The sequence below is a fragment of the Sarcophilus harrisii genome, chromosome 5 (genome assembly GCF_902635505.1).
Source record: "Sarcophilus harrisii chromosome 5, mSarHar1.11, whole genome shotgun sequence".
Lineage (NCBI taxonomy): Eukaryota > Metazoa > Chordata > Mammalia > Dasyuromorphia > Dasyuridae > Sarcophilus > Sarcophilus harrisii.
In genome coordinates, this window is record NC_045430.1 from 98,555,390 (window position 1) to 98,582,883 (window position 27,494).

General features: G+C 31.8%; 1 protein-coding gene across 5 annotated transcripts in view; it reads right to left on the reverse strand.

Moving 5' to 3' along the window:
• Positions 1 to 27,494, reverse strand: part of IPO8 (importin 8) — a 134,430-nt gene that overhangs the window by 54,384 nt on the left and 52,552 nt on the right. For all 5 annotated transcript variants that reach the window (XR_004229479.1, XM_031938112.1, XM_031938114.1 and 2 more), the window contains 4 exons: positions 17,961 to 18,055; positions 14,795 to 14,879; positions 2,783 to 2,917; positions 1,276 to 1,375 (listed from right to left, as the gene is read on the reverse strand). Coding sequence is in view for 4 of the 5 variants with exons in the window: in XM_031938112.1 (XP_031793972.1) it covers positions 1,276 to 1,375; positions 2,783 to 2,917; positions 14,795 to 14,879; positions 17,961 to 18,055 (415 nt within the window). In the remaining variant the exon portion in view is untranslated. The remainder of the gene's footprint in view (positions 1 to 1,275; positions 1,376 to 2,782; positions 2,918 to 14,794; positions 14,880 to 17,960; positions 18,056 to 27,494) is intronic.

Consider the following 27,494-nt stretch of genomic DNA (forward strand, 5'->3'; position numbering starts at 1 on the left):
CTGAGGAATGCAATGAATCCATACTTGAGATCTAAAATAATTAGTAGTTATCACAGAGGTCTGCTTTTGGGCCAACCAGACCTCAAAGATCTATTTCTAGACAATTCATTATTTAAAAAAAAAAAAAAAAAAAAAAAAAAAAGTCTATTTAAGATTCTAAGCTATTCTTTCAGAGGGGGAAAAAAACTAGAAATTGAGCTAATGCTCATCATCAACTGGAGAATGGCTAAACAAGATGGGGTATAGCATTGTGGTGAAATATTATTGTGCTATAAGTAATGGTTTCAGGGCAGCTATGTGGCATAATGGATAGAGTATCAGCCCTGAAGTCAGAAGGACCTGAGTTCAAATCTGGTCTCAGATACTTAACACTTCCTAGATATACGACTCTAAGCAAGTCAGTTGACCTCATTTGCCTCAGCCAAAAAAAAGAAAAAAAATGGTTTCAGAAAAAAACATGGAAATACATGAACTGATACAAAGTGAAATGAACAGAAGAACACTGCATACAGTAATAGCAATATTATATAATGATCAACGTAAATGACTTAGCTATTCTCAGCAATACAATTATCCAAGACAGTTCTGAAGGATTTATAATGAAAAATGCTATCCATCTCCAAAGAAAAAACTGATTAAGTTGAATGAAGGTTGAAGCATACTTTTTCTTTTTTTTCTTGGGGTTTTTGCCAGTAATTTCTTACATTACATGATTAACACAGAGATGTTTTGTATGACTGCACATGTATAATCTATATCAAATTACTTGACTTTTCAATGACAGAGGGAAAGAAAGGAGAAAGGAAAGGAACTTAGATTTTCTTTAATGAATGTTAAAAATTGTTTTTGTAGGTAACAGGGGGAATAAAATATTTTTAAAAATTTTTTTAAGATTCTAAGCTACTCAGGGTGGGGCAAACCAAAAGAAATCCCTGACACCTCTCTAAAACAGTTGAAGATCCCAATAGGGATCTTCCAAACAAAGAAGATTCAGAAGAGACTACCCTAGGTAGAGATGCAAAAGTCATAAGCAAGGCAGTACAAAAAAGTTCTCATCACAAAGTTTTCCCACTGTAAAGTTTTCAAGTCTGAACTAAATCAGTGCCCACTGCTACATTAATATAACTTTAGGAATCTAACAAATAACATGAAATCTATATAATACAATTTTATGTGTATAGCTAAATATATCTCTTACCTTAAATAATTTTAATAACTAATCTAAATAACTTCTAAAAAGGAACAACAGGTGAGAAATAAAACCATCTCAATTACCAAACTTCATTCGTATATATTCATATGGATCCTCTTGCCATAGTTCTTCATCCTCATCTTTATAACACATCACAGTGAAAATCACATCTTCACATATATTCTATGAGCAAGGAAACCCAAAACAAATAATGTCGGTTTGTCTACATTTCAGCAGTATCATTATCATTTTAACATTTATTTAATGTCCTCAGGCCACAATGAATTCTATTTTTTTAAAAAACAGTCACATGTAGTCACTAAAAGAATAGGGATTTGTAAAGCCTATTGATTCACTGAAGAAAGAAAAAAAAAGGTTCAAAAAAAGTGGCACAAAAGTAAAAAAAGTTTTCCAAAAAGAAATATATTAAATTAAACCCAGAGAACACTGGTTTAAGAGAGGGAACCTAAACTTCTGACATTTATTCCCTGTGATACCTTGAGCAAATTACTTAATTTTTGTTGCCTCAATTTCTATATTTAAAACAAGATGGTTTCCAAAATCCCTGCTAGCTCCAGATCTATAATTCCAAAGCTAAAAAGCCCTAAGTCCTGTACCAGAGTCTCACAAAACACACTTCCCAAGCATCAAAGAAGAATTTTTTTTATATATAACTTGAGTCAATCTTGAAGTAACATATCACCTTAATTTTGCAATTAAGTACTTAAAAATTAAAATTTTCAATGTAAAAAGCGTGTTACACAAAGTAAACTATTTTTTCTCTTGCAAGAAAATACCATTCCTTTAGCAGAATAAGTGGGTAAATTTATAGTAAGACAGAATAACTGTAGCTATAAAGAGATGATTTTTATCACAAAAATATAGTTAATAACAACTAATTTTAACATTTAGGAAACCATTTTTATTGCTATCATATTGAAGAAAATTTTATCTATTTCTTCAATGCAATCTTTAAAAAATTCATTTATTAAACTAAGTTCCTAAAATCCAAGTTATTTGTATAAAAATCTCATGAAGTCACAACTTTAAATACTAGCATTAAGATGAATGCCTAACAGACACTTGTGACTATTACATGGTTCTAAAAGAATGAGCAAAGAAAAAATGAAATATTACTGTATTCTCTAAGAAATTTCACTATTACACTAAATAGCAGGAACATTTGCATAGCAGTTTTTTCAAAATGTTTTCACAATTTATCACATTTGATCCTCACTAACAATCCAGTAAAGTATGACTGGAAAGATACTGTCTTTAAACTATAAGTTTAAATTTATGGCAGTTTATAAACCAAAATTCAGAAAAGTTGAAAGTAACATGTTCAAAGTTATTCAGATGATAAAATCTGAAAATAAAACAAAGATCTTCTGACTTTTGTTCTAATCTTCACTATACCACCACTAAGGTCTCAATTTTCCTGCCAACCACATCAAACTATCCGATTTAATTTTGACATTATTATGCATTTAAGAGAACTGAAAATATTTTATATTGTATTTAACATCATATTGTTTATAAGTTCTAATTTAACAAAAAACAAATTGTGAAGAATTTTAGGTTTATACTGACCTGTATATGTGGCTTCATCTGTTTCCAAGTAATAGAATGAATTATCCCTTGATTAAGATAGTTTAATGTTTGCTGAAGAACACGTGGAGCTACATATTCTTTCTGTCTATACTGGTTTAAAATTTTTAAAAGCACCTAAGAAAAGTTTTCAGGAGAGAAAAAAAAAGTATTATAAACAGAGACTATAACTCACAGTATTTTAGAATCGTAAGCAACTTCAAAAACAAGTTATATCAACTTCTTGAATTTATAGATAACAAAATTGATGTCCAATAAGTTTCAGTGAGCAGCAGCCCAAGTTTAGAGAACACAGAAGGTATTCAGGTTTGTAACTCCTAGAAGTATAATGCTCCTATTACATACATAAAATTATAACCCTTAACATAAATGTAGTATGCAAATAGGTGTCAGGTCAAGTCAAAAATTATTTCTATGTGCCAGGCACTGTGCTAAGAAATCAGATACAAATATAATATCCCACCCCCACCCCCAAAAAAAAAGAAAGAAAAAGAATCTCTAAACTGAAGGAAGTATAAGAGGGAAAATACCTAAAATAAAACTAAAAGCAAGATGGAGGGGAAAAAGTAATGGAGAAGGGAGAATCCAGAGAAGAATTAAGATATAAAAGTAGTTGGTTTGGACATTTTCCTTAAAATGAAGTTTCTAAGGACCTGACTGATAAATCCAAATAAGAGGCTGATGGAAGACAGCATGATTTATAATCAAAGCATGTGATTTATACATCAAGAATGAATTTGGTTACAAGGCAATCCCAATAAACTTTGGATAGAAAACGCCATCTTCATCCAGAAAAAGAACTATGGAGGTCAAATGTAAATCAATACATGCTATGTTCACTTCTTTTTTTCTGTCTTATTTCTCTCCCGTGGGTTTTTCCCTTTTGTTCTGATTTTTCTCTCCCAACATGATTCATAAAGAAAAGTGTATTAAAAATAAAATATAAGTTTCTTAAATAAATTTTAAAAAGAAAGAACTTTGTTCAAAAATTATCTTAAATTATAAATTTACAAAATCTGTCAGTGAGCCAGTCAATTTCCAAGACCCAGGCCTATTCCACTGCAGGACTGAGTTAAAAATAAGTATAATAATAAAAGTGTATTTCAATTTTTCAAAATGAAATATAGTTCTTTCCAAACTACTGAGTTCATGTAGATGAGAGGATTATGATGTTTCAATTGGCATTTATTTAAAATTTTGTAATTATACTAAGTACCAAGTTAAGAAAAATTTATGCTGTCAGATACGCTGACATTAAAATATTCAGAGCTACTAGAAAAACACATATAAAACTGAGACCGGTAAAATTCCATTATAATACACTTCAAACTAGCATCTATTTTGTCAATGTAATAGTCTACTACAATTGAAACAGCAGGGAATACAATTCATGAATCTCCAAATTCCATGCTGACTTTCTGTAAGAAGAATTTCACTAATGGTATTTGCTTATAATGAAATCCCATATTGTATTATAAATTAACATCATAGGAAAATGATCTATTTTCCTAATACTAGAATGTTTAAAAAACATTCTCTTTGGATGGATTCTCTTTTCATGAAAGAAAATGTTTCTGTCATAAGATAAAAAAGTTCCAAATTGTTCAATGGCTACATACAAAATGAAATGAAATGGTGACAAAAATGTAGATCAATTTTTAAGGTTACATATGGATAAAAAAGGAATCATAGTACTTAGAAAGAAGAGAATGATTACTAAAAATAGAGAAATGACAGAGCTACTTAATTTTATTTTCCTTCTGGTTGATTTTTTTCTGCAAAAACAAGAATATGTTTGAAATGAGAATAGAAAAAAGTAAAAAATACAAACTATACAACAGTAAGGATAATTTATAGTTCTAGCAAATACTAAAGTTAATCATTAAAGAGATCGTGAAAATCTTTAAAAGGAAGCATTGTTTATAAAAAGCCAACACTGATTTTTGCAAACATTTTCTAAGCTGTTCATTTTGGGAATCTAATGAGTTTGGGGGTGGGTGGGTGTATGTGTGTGTGTGTTTATATTTATTACAATAAGTTCTTTCTTTTTTTCTTTCTGTTTTTCCAATTTATTTTTTTCCTGTTTTTCAATTGGAAAGGAGAAAGAAGAAAGGGTAAGGCTGAGATTTAAAAAAAAAATTACTGTAGCAGAGAAAACATAGGCTGAAAGAAAAAATAAATAGGATTGCTTTGAAATTTACAGGTTGAATTTATTATATATTTTACAAGAGAGACAGGGGTAGCTAGATGGTGCAGTGGATAGAGTGCCGGCCCTGAAATCAAGAGGACTTGAGTTCAAATCTGGCCTCAGACACTTAATACTTCCTAGCTGTATGACCCTAGGCAAGTCACTTAACCCCAAATGCCTCAGCAAAAAAAAAAAAAAAAAAAAAAAAAAAAAAAAAAAAAAAAAAAAAAAAAAAAAAAAAAAAAAAAAAAAAAAAAAAAAAAAAAAAACCAAGAAAGAAAGAAAAGAGAAAAAGAAAAGAAATAAAAGAAAAAGAAAAAAAGAGAGTCAGCAGACATACTATATAGTTTGCTTTGAAGCCAGGAAGAACCAGAGTCAAGCTCCATCTCTGACATATATGTACCATGTAACTCTACTTAACTCATTTAACTCACTTAACTCACTAAAGGCAAGATGCCAAAATGAATTAGTAAAAAAGATTTCCTTTCCTAGAAAAAAAAAGCAAACTACATATAATAGAGATTCTCTATTTCATAGATATTTTTATTCCTTTCTACTTTGTCTTTGGAAATGTGCTTTTCATTTGGTCTTTATTAAGTTGAGAAGAAAAAAATGAAAACATATTTTTAAAGAGAACAGGTCATGCCACACTAATTTCATTTTCTCTTTTGATAGCATTATTAAACTGAGATAAATGTTGTAGATTTCATTTGCTCAAATTTTAACAGAGCATTTAACAAAGTGTTTCATACTCTTTTTTTTTAATAGCTTTTTATTTTCAAAATATATACATGGATAATTTTCAACATTTACTCATACAAAATCCTGTATTCTAATTTTTGTCCCCTTCCTTCCCCTGACTTTCTCTCCCAGTCAGCAAGTGATCCAATATATGTTAAACATGTGCAATTCCTCTACACATATTTCTACAATTATCATGCTGCACAATCAGATTTTAAAATCAGATCAAAAAGGAAAAAAGTGAAAAAGTAAACAAAATGCAAGCACCAAAAAGAGTGAAAATACTATGTTGTGGTCCACATTCAGTTCCCAGTTATCTCTCTGGGTGCATCATACTCTTCTTAAAGAAAAAGATGAGAATTATGGATCAATCAACAATAAAATTAGATGGATTCAGAATTGGTTCAATGACTAAACTCAAGAGTATTCATTAAATTATCAATGTCAGTATGGCAGAAGGCTTCTAGTGGAGTACCTTTGGTAATCTAGGCTTAATCTTTTGGCATTTAGCAGCATTATATACATTAAATTTCATCTAGAATAGGAATTTGGGCAGCTGAAGGAGAAACTTAAAAAGCCAGACAATGAATCATGAGAATAATAGCAAAGGTTATGCTGTAATAGTAGCAATTCAAAGTATTTGTCAACTACAAGGTCCATCAAAATAAGAGATCTTACAGATCATGTACTCTTACAAAGTAGGTTCTGAGGAAGCCTACCCTTTATCTGTTTTTAGGTGGATAAAACCAGAAGTTCTGAAAAACTGGCTTCTTGAAATGAATTTCCCCTAAAGTCATTTCTCCAGTAGAGGTCAACAAGGGAGAAGGTTAAATTCTGGAAAAGAAATAGGTTTAGCAGATTGGATTTACCATCCAAACAAATGAAGATCTTGTCAACAGGTCTGATCACTTCTTTGCAAATAGAAGAAATACAAGCAGTGCCAGATTGTATTCTTGGACACAAAGGTCACTACAGATGGCAATTATAGCCATAAAATTAAAAGATGTTTTTTTCCAGAATTGCACATGTTTAGCCTATATTGGATTATTTGTGTCTAGGAAAGGAAGGGGGAAGAAAGGGAGGATGAAAAATATGGAACACAAGGTTTTGCAAGAATGAATGTGGAAATTGTCTCTGCTAGTATTTTGGAAAATAAAAAGCTATTATAGAAAAAAATTTTAAAAGATGTCTTCTCTTTAGAAGGAAAGTTATGGCAAATATGGAAAATATACTAAAAAACAGAGACACCAGCTTGCCAACAAAATTCTGTACAGTCAAAGCAATGGCTTAGTATAAATAAATAAATAGTAATGTATGGCTGTGAGGATGGGACTATAAGGAAAGTAGATCACTACAGAATCAATGCTTTTTAACTGCAGTGCTAGAGAAAATTTCTGAGAATCTCTTGTACAATAAGGAGATTAAGTTAGTCAATACTTAATGGAATGAATTCAGATTACTCACTGGAAGGACAGATTCTGAAGCTGGGACTACTAAATATTTGTTGTAAGGCCTCATGATTACCCTTCTTGAAGCTTCTGGTTAGGGTCTATCAAGGTAACAAAATGAGAGTAATACTAGAATTAATTTATACTTTTAATGCTGTGACAATCAGATGCTAAAAGGATACCTCATAAAACTTGATAAAATAACAAAATCCATTTGGAATAATGAATAGGAAATAATGAAAAGGAGTTAAAGATTAGGGTGGACAAGCAGTTCCAGACATCAAAGTAAATAATTTGTTAGAGAGTAGCTATTTGTAAGTGTGTCAGATACACACACACACACACACACACACACACACACACACACACACAAATTTGATAAAACATAAAACAAGTTGCCATTAGTCTGGCAGAAGTTAGGTTTAAACCAACATTTTATACCAGAACCAGAAGACAAGCAGATCATATACCTTTCATAGTCATGGATAGGAAATATTTTCTTAACCAAACAAAAGATAAGAGACAATAATGAAAGATAAAATAGATAACTGTTTACTGGAAACTGAAAAAAAACTGGGGAAATCTTACTGTATTGTTTGAACTTAGTCCATCAAGGCTGGGAAACTAGGCCTGTTTGTTGCTTAGAGAACAAATTCATTTAATTCTTAACTGAGGACCCAGATTATACTGACCAGAAACCAAGTGGGCTCTGAAAATTAATCAATCAGTTACTGTTTGTTACTTTGTTTCAATCCCACATGACACAATGTATAATTATAGACACTCAAGGTAAATGGATAATCTTTTTTCAGCTCTCCCCTCTGCTGAATGACAAACTTCTTTAAGAAGTCTTGTTCTAAGCTAATAGTGCCAATTATCCTACATTCCCTGCAATGGGGGCTATTATAATTTACTGTTATTTTTGCAAATTTACAAGTGAAATTTCAGGGTCCATGTGATTTACATTTCTCTTTTTATTAGTGATTTGGAGATTCATGAATTTGTAGCTACAGAACAATTCCTATTTTGAAAATTGTTCACATCCTTTAACAATTTATCAATGGCTGAGGAGGATTCTGGTAAGATGGAGGAGTAAGTTGGTAAATTTCAAGCTCTCCATATTTCCCCACACAAAACAAATTTGCGCCTCAGGGCGAACATAAACTGGTAAAAAATCAAAAGTTGGGGCAGGCTAAAACCAGAAAAGAAAAGACCCTGGGCTAGGGATTAATCCCAGTAAAGTACAAACAACTCACCAAGGTGATCTTTCTGCCTAGTTAGATGTGGCTAGAACCTCAGCAAGAACCACACTTTCACCTTCCAGACTTTGTCAAGAGTGTGTGTAGGGGGAGAGGGAGGAGGTCCTCCAGTACCCAGTGAGTATAGAAGCAGCTGGGCAGGGGTACTAATGGCTGCAGGCACTTGCAGGAGGGTGGAGCTCTTGATTTGGGGTTCCTGGTCAGAAGGGAGAGCTGAAGGGAAGCTTGAGACACTCCCTGCACCCCATGATTAATGAGGTGCTTACATTAGTATCTCTCTCTCATTGAAAAAAAAAAAAATGAATTGGCAAAGAAAAAGAACCTCACCATTGAAATATATGGGAATGGAAGAAGACCCAGATTTGTATTCAGAGAAAGACACTTAAGTTAAAAAAAAAAAAAAAAAAAAAAAAAAAAAAGCTTCTACCGCAAAGAATAATGTGAAATGGTTCCCGGCCTAGAGAGAATTTATAGAATTCAAAAAAATTTTTTAAAATCAAAATAGAGACATTGAGGAAAACTAAAAATAAATAAATAAATAGATGAATGAATGAAAACCATCCAAGAAAAACAAGATTATGAAAAAAAAAAAAGTTGACCAATAAGAAAAGGAGGTACAGAGTCTGGAAGCCAAAAATAACTCTTTGAAAATTAGAATTGGGCAAGGGGAAGCCAATGAATCTATGAGAGACCAAGAAATAACAAAACAGATTACAAAAAATGAGAAAATAGAACAGAATGTGAAATATAAGAAAAAGGACAGATTTGGAGAATAGATCAAGAAGAGAAAATATAAGAATAATTGGACTTCCAAAAAGTTCTAGCCAAAAAGAGAGCCATGACACAATATTGCAGGAAATAATTCAAAAAATCTGTCCTGGAGTGATAGAACATGAGTGAAAAGTAGAAATAGAAAAAAAAAAAATTCACCAATCACTACACCTCAATGAAAACACACAAAAATATTATTGCCAAATTTTGAAACTTCTAGATCATCGAGAAAATTTTGCAAGAAATAAGAAAAAAACAATTCAAATAGCTTGAGCTACTATTAGAATTGCACAAGACTTATCAGCATCTACAATAAAAGACCGCAGATCCTGACAGATACTGACAATCAAAAGTATGAGGACTATAGCCAAAAATACCATTTCCAGCAAAATTATCTATAATTTTGAATGAAAAAAAAATGGGCATTCAATGAACCTGCAGATTTTCAGGATTCTCAATCACCCAAACCCAAATTTAACAGAAAATTTAATATGTAAGAGCCAACATCAAAGATCAATTTTAAGGAGCTCAACATGGACAAACTATTTAAACATTGACAAATTGTTCAGGATTTTTTTTTTACAAGGGAAATGTATACTATATGTTTAAGATTCACATCAACTATACGGTAACTCCAAAGACTGGTACAGTTAAGATAAAAATAGTCATCATCTTAAACAAGAGAGAAGCAGAGGAAGAACAGACACAGAAGCGTTAGAGGGGGGAGGAGGGCTTATAATTCTGAAAACCTACTCACATCAGGAATGGGTTCAATAGGCAATACTACATAAGTAGCATGAAAGGTATATAGCACACTCCAAAATCTAAAAAGTAATCTGGGGGAAGGGATGAGGGAGGGGGAAAAGCTAAGGATGTGGGAAGAAAACAAGGGACAGATCCTTAGGTGGGGAGAGGCTAAGTAACAGCAAAGCAAGTAATTTAATTTTAGTCAGCAGTGATAAAAAAAAAAAAAAAGAAAAAGATGTATATGTGGAGGGGGGAGAGAGTGTGTGTTTGTATGTACATATCTACATATGTATTCACAAATATATCTTTTCTTAATTGTAGCTTGATTGGGGTAGAAAGGAGGATGAAAGGAGGAAAAAAATAAAGGAAATATTGTGCACAGCAGAGAACCAAAGAAAAATTTACAAATAAGTAAAGAAAAAATGGATATTCATGAATATAATTTCTTCTACCAATATATATACTTTCTTGATCTGGTAATTTGTTTATAGATTTTGAATCCTTCCTGATATTCTCCTAGGTACATGACAATATTCTCTTTTGTTCTGCTTTATTTTGTTTTATATTCCTTTCTGTTTTTCCTTTTTTTTTTTAACTTTTTTTTCAAATAAATTTTAAAAATAAAAATAAATTTAAAAACATTTATCAATGGCATGTGTGTGTGTGAGAGAGAGAGACACAGAGAGAGAGAGAGACATACACCCACAGAGTCATTGTTTATCTTGGATACAAAAGCTAATTAGAGAAATTTGATACAAAGATTTTTTTCCCAATTTAATCCCATATTTTCCCTTCTTATCCTAGATGTGTTAATTTTGTCTATGCAAAAAGCTTTTCTGTTTCTAGTAATCAGTTATCTATTTTATTTTTTATTACTGTCTCTATTTTTGGTTTGGCTAAGAAAACATTTCCCTTCCATAGCTATGAAAGGTATATGATTTGAAAGGTTTATGATTTTAACAATGTTTTATATTCAATTAAAATATGTTGTGGAATATGGTATAAAATGTTGGTGTAAACCTAATTTCTGCCAGACTGACAGCAACTTGTTTTCTATTTTATCAAATGTGTGTAGACACACACACACACACACACACACACCTTACCCACTCACAAATACCCATTCTCTAATAGATATATTGTTTAGTTTGATGTCTGGAACTGCTAGTCCACCCTAATCCCTAATTTCCTTAAGGAGCACATTGTAACTGAATTTAAATATGCTATTTGTATGCTTTGAAGGGTAATCATCTTAAATTTTAAAGTTATTTGGATCAGGATTTCCCTTTTTATTACTGCTCCTTTTGTTTTGTTATTATTACATAAAAATGTTGATTTATAACGATTCATTTTTGTAGACTTTTTTGAGTGTCTACAACTTTATTGAAAATAGTTACAATTAGTATCTTTGTTTATTCTCTAAGATTTTCCAAGTAAACCATCATATCATTAGCAAGCTGGGATAGTCTTATCTCCTCTTTATTTATCTCTGTACTTTTCTTTCTCTAGTCTTACTTTGTTACTAATATTTCTAAAACAATATCAAATAATAGTGAGGAAAGCGAGCATACTTGTTTTACTTCTGAATTTACCAGAAAAGGTTTCAGTGTATTACCATTACATATGGTGATTGCTTTTGGCTTTAAATGAATGCCTTTTATATTTTAAAAAGGTCATTCTATGTATATACTTTGTAGTGTTTTTTAGAATAAATGTGTTGCATTTTGTCAAAGTTTTTTTCTGCAGCAAGGAAGTGAACACTAAAGTGAATTTTTTGGTTTTGAATATGATCATGTTGATACACACACACGTACACACACACACACACACACACACACCCCTTCACCCCATATTGAATCATCCTTAAAGTACTAGTATAAATACCATATGATTTCTTGGATAAATTGCTGTAATCTGTTTGATTTAAAATCTGTTTAAAATTTGTGAGTCAATGTTCATTAATAACACTGGTTTGTAATTTTCCTTCTATGTTTTATTTTATTTTCGGTACTACATTTGAATCATAAAATGATACCGATAGAGCATTTTCTTAATTTTTGAGAATAATCTTATTACACGTGTGTGTGTGTGTATGTGTTTGTGTGTGTGTGTGTATGTATATATATATACACTATTCTCTAAAAGTTTGATACTATTCCCCTGTGAATCCATCAAGCCATGACTTTCTCCCCCCTTTCATAGTTGCTTTGCAGCTAATTATTTTTTAATTTAAAAATTAATTTTTTAATTTTATTAGCAAATATATGCAAAATATGTTCTGGTTACTCTTTTTCTTTGTCCTGATTTCACCTTGCTCATTTGCTATTTTATTGATTTGATTTTTCTGCTCTCTTCTTTTTAATCAGATTAGCTAAGGATTTATCAATTTTAAGGGTCTCTTCAAGGAACCAGATTTTACTTTGTTTGCATGATATTTTGTTATCAATTTAAATTTCCTCTAATATTTCATATTTTTTCTGCATTTATTTTAGGGCTTTTTTCCTAATACTTTTGGCCTTCTAATTTTTCTAAATGAACTTTTAGTTCATTAATTGTAAAGTACATAGAATAATGCATGGCACATAGTAAATAAATTTTGGTTACCATTATTATTTTTGTTGCATTGTTGTCTACAAAGAACATAATAACCACTTCTGGCTTTTTTACATATGCATACAATATCTATGTAAAAAAAATTGATATAGTCGTTTTTTATAAAAGTTCCAGGTGGTGCCAAGAAACACAAATAATATTTTGTTGTTGTATCTAGAGGATACTACTATAAGTCTTTTAACTCTATTTTCTTCAGTAATTTGTTCAGTACGTATTTTCATCTTTATTTGTCTTTATGTTAAATTCATCCAAAACTGAGAGAATACTGAAGTCTCCGGTCACTATTATATTATTATATTTGTCTACTTGAATTTAAATGATATTTCCTTTTTCATTTGAATGTTAAGAATTATCCTATGGGGCAGCTAGATGGCATAGTGGATAAAGCACCAGCCCTGAAGTCAGGAGAACCTGAATTCAAATCTAATATGACCCTAGGCAAATAACTTAATCCCAATTGCCTCAGCCAAAAAAAAAAATTTTTTTTTTAATTATCCTATCACATAAAGCAAATAAAAATTCACAATGACAAAAGAGATAAAACAGGGAGAATAAATTAAATTATGCTTAAAGATATTATGGACAATGAAACAATACTAATAGGATAAGATCACAGATACAAAGTTAGAAAGGACTTTAGAAACCATTTAATTTAACCTCTTCATTTTATAGACTTCAAGGATTGTGTTGAACCTTCTATTTATTTCTAGAAACTCCTTATCTAATCTTTTTTCCTATCATCTTGAACAAAGTACTTTTTGCTACCATATGGTGGTTTTTCTTGTCCTGGTACCCTTACAAGTCTAACCCAAAAATTCTGAAGATAGCAAAGAGCTGATAAAAGGAAAAGGGATTCTTGAAAATGCTTTATTTATCTCTGGAGGGCTGAACAAGGAGGTAGAGTTACAAAAAAACATATCTAAGTTTGACATTAAAAAAAAACCTTCCAAACAATTAAAGCTATCCAAAAATTGCTATTCCAAAAGGAATAGGTTGCCTCCTCTTTTATTGATGATTGTCAAATTAAGATTAGATCACCATCTGTCATTATCTCTCAAGTCTTTTATATACATATTTTCAGTTCTTTTACTCAAGGCTAGAAATTTTCTTCACATTATCAACAATTATTATTAACAATAATAGCAGCTAATTCTATACTTTAGATCCACAAAGCTTTTTGCCAAGTTTAATAAGCATTTTTTTACATTGTTATGTAACAAAGAGGTAATATTAGTATTAGTATTATTAAAGTCTGAGGACCTGGATTAAAATGTTGTCTCTGTCAAACATGTGACATTGGATAAATCATTTAACCCTTCCAGGCCTGTTTTCTGATATATGAAATAAGAGGATTGAACTAGACAACTTCTGACATACATCTTAGATAATCCTCATGACAGCCCTGTAAAATAAGAGTACAGGTATTCCTATCCTCTTCTAGAAAAGAGGAAACTGAAACAGAAAAAGATAATGTAATTTGTCTACATTCAACTGCTAAGTATCAGAGGTAGGATGTGAATTCACCTCTCTCCTGTATTCTTTATAATATACAAAAGGAAAAAAGGACAAGAACCAATTAAGAATAAGCAAATGTATTAAAATTCAAACACTGATATTATCCTGAAAAAAAATAATAAAAATAATGCTTCTTTTATACAAAAAACTACAAAACTATATCCAACATATGCATATATTCTTCCTCAAATTGGGACTCCTAATTTTTTCATCATTTTGCAAGGCTCCTTCTTCAACAAACTTCAATTCATGCTAAACTACAAATAAATATTTATAGCTCAATGACAAAGAAACCAACTTGAACAAGATGCAAAGGAGTTAATGATAAAGCCTAAGTTAGAACTAGTGACCAGTGTGGCTCACTCTCTTCTTAAAATTAGTCAGATTATAAACAATTCCTTTCCATTTCAGTTCAAAATCCAAAACTCCTGGAAGGCAAAAGTTCCAAGAGTAGCCTAGTTATAAAATGACAGTCCTGTATTCAGGATAAAACTCTTATTTGTTTAAAAAAATTTTTTACTTTAATTTTCATAAATATTTAACAAATATTTACAGACTTAATACTACTTAAATTTGTCTTAAGGCAAGGATATTTTAAACTTTAAAGCACAATATAAATGTAAGTCATTATCTATTTGTAAAATTGATAACAAACTAAAAAGTCCAAAACACAAATACCCTTCAATTTAAAAAGTAGAATGTTTACATTTACCTGCTGGATTCCTACTGCATAAGTTTTCAGAAAGAATTCTGAAAATTCAAAATATTCCTTGGTCACATTTCCTGGGCTTCCATATCTTAAAACATATAGAGAAAGAGTTTCAATACTTGCATTTTTAAAAGTAAAGAATTTAATGAAAACTACAATGAACTACAGATAAAAGGACATCAATAAATAAATAAACAGTTTCTAAACAAAAACTTAAGGTTGAAGCTAAGTATAGGTAATATATATATATATATATATATATACCTCTATACCTCTAGAGAATTCAATATATATGCTGATAACTCAGATACTTTTAATTCTTTCTTCAATTTTCATAGTAACTCCTATTTGCATTCTACTTCACCACATACTTGCAGTGGCACACTAAATAAATCTGACTATTTTCCACAATCTGAAATTCTGAAGACTTCTGAAATTCACTCTAATCTTAAATGTCACTAAAATTACATCTTCAATTTCACTAGTGGGATCTCTAGTCCCATGATATATGCCTCTCCTCCATTATGGCTTCATTTTCAGTGGTCAACAACTATGATGATTTGCCCACTCTAGAATGTTTTATCTCTTACTTTTCCTTCCCTTATTTTCTATTAGACCTTCAAGACTTAATCTTGAACTCTGAGTAACTCAAACATTCAGATTTTATCCACTTCTCTTCCAGGGATGCAAAAGAAAGTACTGTAATTGTATGTACTTCATACACTCCAAATTTCTAATGCTTAAGTTTCTTATCACTGCTTTGCAAGACATTTTTCAATGATTTTCTGTCTTGTTCCACATAATTTCAAAACTTTTATTCTCAAGGCCTTCTTACACCCTTTTACAGATGCCCTGCCCTAGCTTCCTATTCTACTGAGACAATGGTAGAATTCAATATAAGCTTCCTCCTCCACACTTCAAAATCTTTCTGTATTTTACTTTCCTATCTGAGAAGTGCCAATAACCTCAAAAAGGAATCTCTCTTCTAATAGATCCCTTCACCTCAAAACCTCCTCCAACACTTTTTCTTTTCATAACTCATCCCCAAATTTCTCCAGAATTTTCCATTTCTCTTTATACCATCTCCTTCCCGTCTGCCTACAAATACACTCAGCTATGCCCAATCATAAAAGCATCTTTACTCACCCTTTCTTTCTCTGCCATGCAGCTCTTAACCAATTTCTTTCTTTCTATATATATACCTACATCTTGAAAAAATAATTTAGGAGGGCAGCTAGCTGGCATAGGGGATAGAGTACCAGCCCTGAAGTCAGGAGGACCAGAGTTCAAATCTGACCTCAGATACTTAACACTTCCTAGCGGTGTGACCCTGGGCAAGTCACACTGATACTTATTTAATTCTATCATGTAGACATATTTTCTTCCAAAACACCACATTCTTCCTACTTCTCGAACTCCTCTCAGGTCTGCTTTCTTTTTTCCTTTTAGGTGATTACCTAATATAGTGTTCCTCAAGCTTCTGTTGTTGGTTCTTTTCTCTTCTCCATCACTTCCTTAATAATTATGAAGTTAGAATCATTCTATCTCCCCTACAGAAATCTAAATCTCCAATAATGACCTTTCTTCAGAACCTCCTACTAGCACTTTAAAAGTATCCACATCTATCATATTCCCCCCCCCCCAAACCTGAAGCTTCCTTCTTTCTTCCTATCAATGGCAAGTATTTACCCCATAACTCTTGTTTGAAACTTAACAATTATCTTATAATTTTTCCTCTTCCTCCCCATTTTCAATCATTTGTGAAGTTTTAACATTTTAGCTCAGCAATTTCTCATATATCCATTATTTCCTGCCTATTCCCACTGTCACAACATCAGTTAGGACCATAATTATTAACTGCCTGCATGATTTTATAAAATTCCAAGTACTCATTCTTCCAATTCATTCTTCATACTGGTGCCACATTAAATTTACATTGATTACTTTTTGGTTTAAAATCCTTTTAAGATTAAATTTTTTGAATGCAATCTTGCTATATGCCAAATAAAATTCAAATTCTGTAGTTTAATATACAAAGCTTTCCATAAGCTGTACTATTTGACCTTTCCAGCTTTTTCTCACCACTGCTTTGCATGTACTTTCAGATTCTTAGTACTATTCTATTTCTGTGCCTCATTTCATGCTTCCTATGCCTGGACTGTTCCTTACCATTTCTCCCTATTATATGTCTATCAATTCTTTAAGTCATCTCATGCAATAACTTTCTCTGATTCTGTCACTCAAAAATGATCATTATCATCTTGAATATTTTATGACACCAAGTTTGCATCTTTTTTATAACATACCTTTTTGCATTATTCATATTTTTTTAATCCCCCTACCTATTAAATTATGAGCTCCATGAAGGGAAGGTTCTCTTAGTGAATTATCACATCTCCTCCAGGACCTAGCACAGTGTTTTATGCATTGTAAACAATGTTCTGTCAAATTATATTTCAAATAAAAATTTTAAGTTCTATTAATGTTAATAATTAATATATTATTAATATTGATAAAGATAAGATAACTCCTAAATTCATATTTGAAGTTCAAATGGGTTTTTTTCATGCTAAATATCTCGTGACCTCAAAAAAATTTTTTTTTCTTTGAAGCAACTTTGGATGTATAATATTTTAAATTGCAATGAGGTCTCCCTTTCTAAAGGTTCTATATTTCCTTCTTTAAAAAATCACTTTTCTCCCAAAATATTTCTTACACAGTATTTGCCCAATCTTTTCCTAGCACATTTCTGGAACTAAGATATGTTCTAAAAACATTTTTAAAAAAATTTTAAACAGTTGCTATTATAATATTGTAATAATAATTTTGCTTTCCTGTCTTAAACAATCATTTACAAACTCTAACATGGAATAAAGGAATTCTGCCTCTTCTTTCTTGAAAACTCTTTGGCTATATGCCAAAAGGCATAGCAATATTGTTTCTGTAAAATGAGAAACATATAGAAGTGTCTGAAATAACCTGCTAAAGGTAATCAAGTTAAAATCTAATTACTTTCATAAACAGAAGCCTGTTTAGGGAGAAAAAATTAGAAGGCACTTCACTGAGATTCTAAATGACATATGACCTTATGCTCTATAGCCCTGAAAGCTAAGGATCCCATAATGAAAGTACTACAAGATGTAAATATTAATAAACATGAGAATGTTACCGTTCAAAAAGACGAGCTACAATGTGTAGTGCCCACTTCTTACATTTCCACCATACCAATTCTGGTCTATCATCTTCATCAATCTGTAAAGTCTCCTAAAAGAAAATATGTAAATTGATTATAATCAATGAATTAATTGTTGGGGACCTATGTGCCAGATGCTCTGACAAGAGTTGAGAATCAAAAATTTTGTTGACAAAGTGTAAAAATCATAAGCATAGATAATAGCATATAAACTTCTATTACAGGTTAAACTGAGTCACAGTGAACAATAATTTGTTTTTGTTTTGCAGACCCCAATAGTTTAACGAATTTGAATGGATTTTGAATAGTGATAAACAACATTATCAGTTTTTCCTTGTTTACGATTCTTTATAATCTTGCTCCAGCCTATTTTTCCAGACTTATTAATATTTTTTCCACATACTTTATGATCCAGCTAGTCTACTTGCTACTATTCATATACAACATTACTTTTCTTATCTCTATGCCTTTGAACTGGTTGTGCCTTCCCATATCTAGAATGAGCTTCCTCCTCAACTAAAAAATCTCCAGCACTCTTCAAACTTTAGTTCAAGTAGCACCTTCTATATAAGGTCTTTCCTGATGCCCATCCAAGACTAGTGACTCCCTCCCTAAATTATCCTTACATGTATATTTACTTGTCATACATGTTGTTTCCCATCAATAGGATATAAACATCTTACATGCAAATACTTCATCTAACATAAAAAACAAAAAAAAAACTTCTAATTTCCTCCCATATTCAAAAGTCATTTTCCAATCTTTTGGTTACAATGATATAATGCACAAAATACAATTATCAGAACCAAGAAACAGCATTACACACACACGCGCGCACATCCACAATGAGAATTAGAAGCCTTCACAATAACAGAGATAAAGCAGATATCCATTATCACCACAATTATTTGATATAATATACATAGCAATTATATATGTATATTACACATTCACATATGTATTTATATAGACACACAGTTGTTATTCAGTCATGTCCAACTCTTCTAGACCCCACAGACCCTAGCACACCAATATTGTCCATAGTGTTTTCTTAGCAAAGTTTTCTTAGCAAAGCAATAGCAGTTTGCTATTTCCTTCACCAATGGATTAAGGGGAAGAGAGGATTAAATGACTTGCCCGGGTCACATATCTAGTAAGTGTCAGGGGCCAGATTTAAATTTAGGTCTTCTAGACTCTGAACCAAGAACTCTCAAACTGAGCCACTCAGCTATGCATATTATATAGTATAGAAATGCTAGCAATAGCAATAATAAAATAAATATACATTGAAAAAATAAGCTTAAGCAAAGGAGAAACAAAATTATCAATTATCACAGAAAAAATGAATGTTTACTTAGAGGACCTGGAAAGTCAACTTTATCAAAGTTACAGGATATAAAATAAATCTACATAAATCATCAGAATTTCTACATATCACCCACAAAATCCAGCAGGAAGAAATAAATTCCATTCAAAATAACTATAAAATATATAAAATATTTGAAAGTTGACTTACCAAGGCACACACTATATGGATACAACACTCTAAAGAAATACAGACTTAAATAAATATTAATTATTCATGGAAATCCTGAATCAATATAATAAAAATAATAATACTGCTTAAATTAATTTGTTCATTGAATATCAAACAGTCAAGCTACTAAAGGATTACATCATAGAGTTAGAAGAAATAATGTTGAAATACATTAAAAGTCAAAAATCTCAAAGGAAATAATGAAAAAAAAAATGAAATGAAGGAGACCAAGCTGAACCAGATCTCAAAAAAGAAAGCAATTAATACAAAACAGTTATCATTAAAATTCTCATGCTGATGAAAAGGAATAGGAGAGGAAAAGCAGAGTTGGAAGGGGGAAAAAAAAAAACTTCTTACTGCCAATTAAAGCATAAACTGAACAGCAGAACAAATTAGATATACAACCTACAGAAGCAAATAGAAATAAATAAACACAAAGACTCCAAATATGGAGATAGAGACTCATTATTAAACAAAAACCTGTTTGGAAAACTAGAAAGTGTTTGGATAAACTTAAGTCAAGTAAAGACCAATTATCTCACAACATATACCAAGAAGAGTTCTAACTGGATACAGGACTTAGACTTTATATTCCATTACCAGTTCTGCTTAGCTTCATAGGAAAACATGGCCACCTACCTACCAACAAGTGCTAATCAATTGAAATATCAATCTCAGGCATTAGACTATATTTCTGATACTCAACACCTCAACTAACCCTCAGCTCTTTTTTCTCTGCAGAACTGGAATGCAAAGCAGTAACTTCTCCCAAAGACTTCCTTTACTAGGAGGCTTAAAAACCTTTTTTGTAACTCCATTTTCCAAAAGCAACTCTGGTAGGCTTTGACTCCATTGAAAAACATGCTACTAGTTGAGAACCACTTAGTGTTTTCCAAACAAATCCAACCCACCATTTTCAAGCTTCTTTTGTGTTATATAAGGGAAGATATAATCTTTCCTTACAAGATTATAAATTCCTTGAAAGCAAGGACTATCTTTTTTCTTATTTTTGTTCCCTGCCACTTAGTAGGTACTTGATAAATGTTTATTTGATTGAAAATGAAAGGTCATATCATAAACAAATTAGGGATCGTGGGAAGAAATGTTTGCCTTTCCAAACTATTGACAAGAGAAGAATTCAGGATCAAACAAGGAATCAGAGAGATACATAGATAAAAAATATAATTTTGATTACATAAAATTAAAAAGTTTGCACAAACAAACCTAATGCAGTTAATATTACAGGGGAAATAATAAGAGGATGGAGGGAGAGAATCTCTATATCAAGTTTCTACAGTAAAGATAAGATACATAAGGAAATTATTCAAGTTTATAAGAACAACAATCATTGCCTAATAGATTTCATCAAAGGATGTGAACAGGCAGTTTTCAAAGAAAGAAATCCAAGTTATTAATAACCATATTAAAAAAAGATCTAAATCATTAAAGCAACTCTTATGCTGTACTTCATACTTTTGAAATTGGCAAAAGAAAATGACAACTGTTGAAAGGGCTGACTGAAAACAGGCACTTTAATGCACTGCCAATGGAATTATGAATTTGTAAAAACCAATCTGGAAATTAATTTAAAACTACATCCAAGAAAAGTACTGTCAAAATATTTGAAATTAAATTTCTGTTTCCCAATTTCTAACTCTCCTATCTCTAGCCTGCTCGATTCAGCTCTAGCAACTCACAGGTTAGAAGCTAGTTCCATTCAGTTGACATTATTTGGTATGAGAAGTGGGACTGGACATGGAACCAGGGCATTACCAGTACCAATGTGAATAGAATGGGTACCACCAGAGATTTATTTCCCCAGAGTCCAACTTCCCCTCATCTATTAAGTCCCCTAACCTTGTTCCCACTCCAATCTCTAGTCTTTCCTTGGTTGTGCATTCCATTCTTTGTAAGGAAAATTCCTGAGCTTTCCAATACATGACCCAATACATCTCGGACCACTTAGACCACAGAAGGATATGCCATCTGTAATCTTTTTCCTAACCAAATGTTTCACTCTGCTCTCTTTGGCTCTGGTCTCTGCAGACCAGGAGGCTCTTCCCTGCTTTGTTGCAGCTTTGTACCACTTCCAACTTCTGATTTCCCAACTCTTCCTCTTACCTCCCCCACCTTCCCCAACCCAGGTTAAGAAAATGTTCAGTTAACTCTGCCTATAACCAGTATGGGCTGTGAATGAGTGCTTGGTTAAAACTATATATGATTTAAGGTTTTGCAAAGGCGAATGTTAAAAACTATCTTTGCATGTATTTGGAAAAGAAAATACTAGTTTTTTTACATAAACATGTGATTTACATAAAATTGATACACAGTATCTTAAGATTTTGTTATACAATAAACCATTGGATGAGGTTTGGTAGAATATAAAAATCAAAATCTTTGAGTAGCAATAGTTTCAAGTAATAGTAATTTAATCCAGGTTATCCAGATTGATCTAATGCTGTTAAAAAAAAAAAATCAAACTATATTGCTTTTGTTTTCTTACCTTAAAATAGGTGGGAAGTTATTACCAATTATATTTGATCTGCACAAAAGATGTCATCAGCAAGACAAAGAGTCTTAAGAAATGGGGTACTTAAAATTTTGGTAAAATCAATTCAACGGGAAAAAACTGATTTGGAATATCAAATACATTTAGTAAATTAAAATCTAGGGAAAATTCATTGTTGCATGAGTACTGGATGTGAAATACCACAGTGTGTAAATAAAACTTTTCTTTCCTTTCAGATCCTCTCAGAAAGATGATATAAATAAAAAAGCTTTTGATAAAAGTTAAGAAGGATCATGGATTAAGTGCCTCAATCAGACTGCAGCAGCCTCTTTAAAGCATATCAAATATTATTAAAAAAAAAACCTATCTGTGATTATTTGTATATGGCTTGTCATTTTGTTTGTGTCTTCTTTGTTTATTATTTTATTTTTGACAGTTACATGTAAAAACAATTTTTTTAATATTCATTTATAAAAGTTTGATTTTTAAATTCTATCCCTCCTACCTTACCCTCATTGAGAAAAGTAATTCAAAATAGGTTATATATGTGTAGTCATGTAAACAATGTTGTAAAAGAAAACAGAAAAAAAAAAAAAAACCTCAAAAAAGATATGCTTCAATCTGTATTCAAACACCATTTCTCCTTTTTCAAGGGATGGACAGCATTTTTCATCATAAATCCTTCAAAGTTCTCTTGGATCATTGCATTGCTAAGAAAAGCTAAGTATTCACAGTCGATCTACTTATAGTATTGCTGTTACTTTGTACATAGTACATTTCACTTAACATCAGCCCATAAAAGTTTTTCCAGGCTTTTCTGAGAGCATTCTGCTCATCATTTTTTCCCTCCAATTACATGTAAAGATAATTTTCAACATTCTTGTTTTATAAGATTTTGAATTCCAAGTTTTTCTCCCTCCCTTCTTTTCCTATCTCTTCTTCAGGACAGCAAGTAATACGATATACATATAAAACATGGTAAACATTTCCATATAAAGTCATCTTGTAAAAGAAGAACAAATGGGGGAAAAAATGAGAAAGGGAAAAAAAAAAATTTTAAGTGAAAATAGTACATACTTTGATTTGCATTCAAATTCCATAATTCTTTCTCTAGATGTGGATGGCATTTTCTATAAAAGTTTTTTGGAATTGTCTTAGATCACTGTATTGCTTAGAAGACTTAATTAATGTAGCTGTTACTATGTACAATGTGCTCCTGGTTCTGCTCACTTTTTTTAATTCTTTTGGAATACAGACCTAGAAGGGATTATTACTAGGTCAAACGATATGTGTGGTTTTAGGGCTATTTGGACATAGTTTCAAACTACTTTACAGAGTGGTTTAAACAGTTCACAATTCCACCATTGGTGCATTAATACCTCATTTTTTCCACATACTTCTAAAATTAGTCATTTTTCTTTTCTGTCCTATTAGTCAGTAATTGCTTTTCTCAACAATACAATGATCTCAAACAATTCCAAAAGACTTTTGATGGAAAATACCATCCACATTCAGATATGGAATCTGAATGCAGATCAAAGTATACTATTTCACTTTTAAAAAGGTAAAAGTAAATGACAAAATTAATAGATTCATTATACTAGAGCAATGAAGGAAGGCAGTTAGTTTAGAAGTAATCCCTGAATGGAGGAAAAAAATAAATAAATGATTTGCATCTTATAACAACCTCTTCTTTAAAATTCTGTTTAAACCAGAGGTCCCTGTGACTCCCCCAAGTCAAACACCCTTTCCTTCTCCCTTTTAACCTTTTGCCATATCAGACCAGATTTCCAAATACAGGTGTTGGGGGGAAAATTCTGGAAAAATGCAGGGAAACGAGTTACATTCCAGTTGCAGAAATTTATTAGCTGTGTATTAAGCAACTTATCTTATTCCTTTGCCCGTTTTCTGATCTGTAAAGAAAAAAATAAAAATGATACCAATCTCCCAGAGTTAATATAGATCAAAATAATATAATAATTGTAAAGTGCTTAACAATGATTGGTATATGGGAAGGTTTTCTGGAGGCAGCCTTAGTCTCAGTTGAAATAAATAATTACTCCAAAATCGCAGCCAGCTGATAAAAATGCAAACGTTTATTTCTCCTTCCAAATTAGCCCAGTTAGTTGAGACCTATGTCTTGCTTGGCTCCAAGAGACCTTGCAGCTTTGTCCTTGGCTTCTGCCTTTGCTTTCTTCAGCCTCCAGCCAGCACGAAGTTGGAAGATGCAATGGATCTCTCTCGCCTCGAAGATAGGGCTTGTAGGCTTTCTTCCAGAGTCTCTCTCTCTCCTCAGTCCCACAAGAAGAACTAATCCCAAACTTCAAAAGTTCCCTATATATGTGATCTCCCAAAGGTTAACTCCGCTTTCTGGAGGGAGAGGGATTCTGGGTTATCTCCCAAAGTGCAAAACCCAAACCCTGAACTCTCCCAAATGTGTGAACTCCATTGAGTACTTAGATACTTATGAGCTCTCTAAAGGTGTGAACACAAGCATTGTTCAATCAGTTCCACTTAGTACCTTGTTTCAAGTTCTGGCCCAAAATAACTCTTTCTAAGATTAAATCAACTCCAATGGCTAAACACTTTGTAAAGATTCCCAACAGGTATATGCTAAGCGCTACATTATTTCTTTAACTTGAATGTAATTGTTCCATGCCTGATAACTATAAAATGGATTTAAAATGTCAAAGATAATAAGATCAATGACTTTTTTATGTGGGATAATTTAGAAAAGCAATTGATGTCATATGAAGTTTTGTTTCATGCTTTAAATATATGACATGTTATTTTTCTATTTCTAAATTCTCTTATATTGTGATATTTGAGAGACCAGTAATAGAAATGCTGTTAGACAAAACAGCTTTTTAATACAGATGCAGTTATACATGAATTGGACTTTTAAAAGAATGTGTTAAATATTTAATAAGACTTTGCTAAAAAGAAGATAATATATAATAGCAAATTTTCATTTGAAAATTTTGGCTATTATGGAAGTGTACACAGTAGTTTTAAAAGTAGCTTCAATATATTAATGATGAATCAATATCTGGTACTTGCAGTACGTCTGAAACTCCAGAATATGGCAAGTTTTAATTCATAAGAAAAGGATAAATGAAATGTTAACTGTAGGGAAAGCATACTCAAACTCTAACTTATAGTGAGTGTAATTTTGCTTTTTAAGACAAATATCCTTGGGAATGTAATTAACTATTTTGCATTTTGATTACAGGGCTAACTGACTGAACTGTCATGAAGCCAACAGTAGAAAATGCACATGCTGCAGTCTGTGCCTGAGAAAAATTTTAGGGACAATCTATGCATGACCTATCTGAGGTCCCTTCCCTATTTCATGATTGAAAATGAATTTTCCCCACCTGGTTAATCCTGAGTTAATCCCTGAGGTTAATCCCTTAACTACATGAACAGCTGTTAGATGACTCTTGTCTGGAATAAAAGAGAGCTAAGTAAATTTTCCCTCATTATGATATATGACACCTTTTTTCCTTTTATAGCAAATTTCTATAATTAAGAAGTTATGCAAATATAATACTAACTCTATTAAATAACATTTAAATAACAGACCATCTCTGAGTTACTATAATAGGATACAAGTAAGAAAATCTTATAACTTTAACCTGTATTTGTGGTCAAATTGTAATATAGATATGACATATACTCATAAGGGGGAAATTATTAGACAAAGATATAATGTGAAAGTTTTTTAAATAAATAATAAACTTTTAGAAAGCAACAGGACTGCACTGTTTTCTCCAAGAATTATACAGATGTATATAATTGGCTTCCAACTAAGTTCTCAAAAATGGACCAATGACTTTACATATAAATTGTATTGACAATAGCAAAGAAAGTGAAATTATTTTAAAGTATCTAATAATTTTAATAGTCAGAAGAATTCATTTTACAGTTGGATCCTGATAAATTTTTTTAAAATGCTTATATAACGTATAGGATTTAGATAATAGAAATATCAAATGGTATATGAACTGAAATTCTCTGAAGTTTCAAAATTGGGAAACCAAATTTAAACGGTATTACTGGCAGAATTATCTAGATTCTAGATTTGGAATCAGAATATCAGAGTCCCTTTAAGAGCTGTCCTGAGAATAAGCAAATTGCAAGATATCTAAGGACCAGATGAGACAGACAGGACTCAAAATGTGGTGGTTAAATAGATATTAAGAATGGATTACCAGAGAAATGCAAATTAAGACACCTCTGAGATACCACTACACACCTGTCAGATTGGCTAAGATGACAGGAAAAAATAATGATGATTGTTGGAGGGGATGCAGGAAAACTGGGACAATGATACATTGTTGGTGGAGTTGTGAACGATTCCAATCATTCTGGAGAGCAATCTGGAATTATGCCCAAAAAGTTATCAAACTGTGCATACCCTTTGACCCAGCAGTGCTACTACTGGGCTTATATCCCAAAGATATACTAAAGAAGGGAAAGGGACCTGTGTGGGCCAAAATGTTTGTGGCAGCCCTTTTTGTAGTGGCTAGAAACTGGAAAATGAATGGATGCCCATCAATTGGAGAATGTTATGGAATATTATTGTTCTGTAAGAAATGACCAGCAGGATGAATACAGAGAGGCTTGGAGAGACTTACATGAACTGATGCTAAGTGAAATGAGCAGAACCAGGAAATCATTATATACGTCAACAACGATACTGTATGAAGATGTAATCTGATGGAAGTGGATTTCTTTGACAAAGAGACCTAATTCAGTTTCAATTGATCAATGATGAACAGAAGCAGCTACACCCAAAGAAAAAACACTGTAAACTGTTTGAATTTTTGTTTTTCTTCCCAGGTTATTTTTTACCTTCTGAATTCAATTCTCCCTGTGCAACAAGAAAACTGTTCGGTTCTGCACACATACGATATACTATGACATATTCAACATATATAGGATTGCTTGCCATCTAAGGGAGGAGATGGAGGGTGGGAGGGAAAAGTCGGAACAGAAGTGAGTGCAAGGGATAATGTTGTAAAAAATTACCCTGGCATGGGTTCTGTCAATAAAAAGTTATTAAAAAAAAAAAAAAAAAAAAAAGAATGGATTACTAGAATAGAAGATTTGATTTTAGTGATGTGTAAGTTTTCTTACTTTTCTTGCTTACCTTGGGGACATACATCCATATATACATACATATATCTCCCTTCTCAGAACTTATATCTCCCTTCTCAGGAGGGGAACTTCTGTGAGATCTAAGTACATGACATAACATAATTATGCAATTATGGGAAATGTGAGAAAAGCTTTACTGCATTGTGCATTCCCCGAGTGTCTGGGAAACTAGATCATTCCTGCTATGTGCTGTTTGGAAACCAGAAACTACAATCCAAAAACTGATACAAGGAATTTTCTCACAACTGTACATCTCAAGCTATATGTCTGAGCAAGCATTGCTTCTAAAGACCTCTACCAG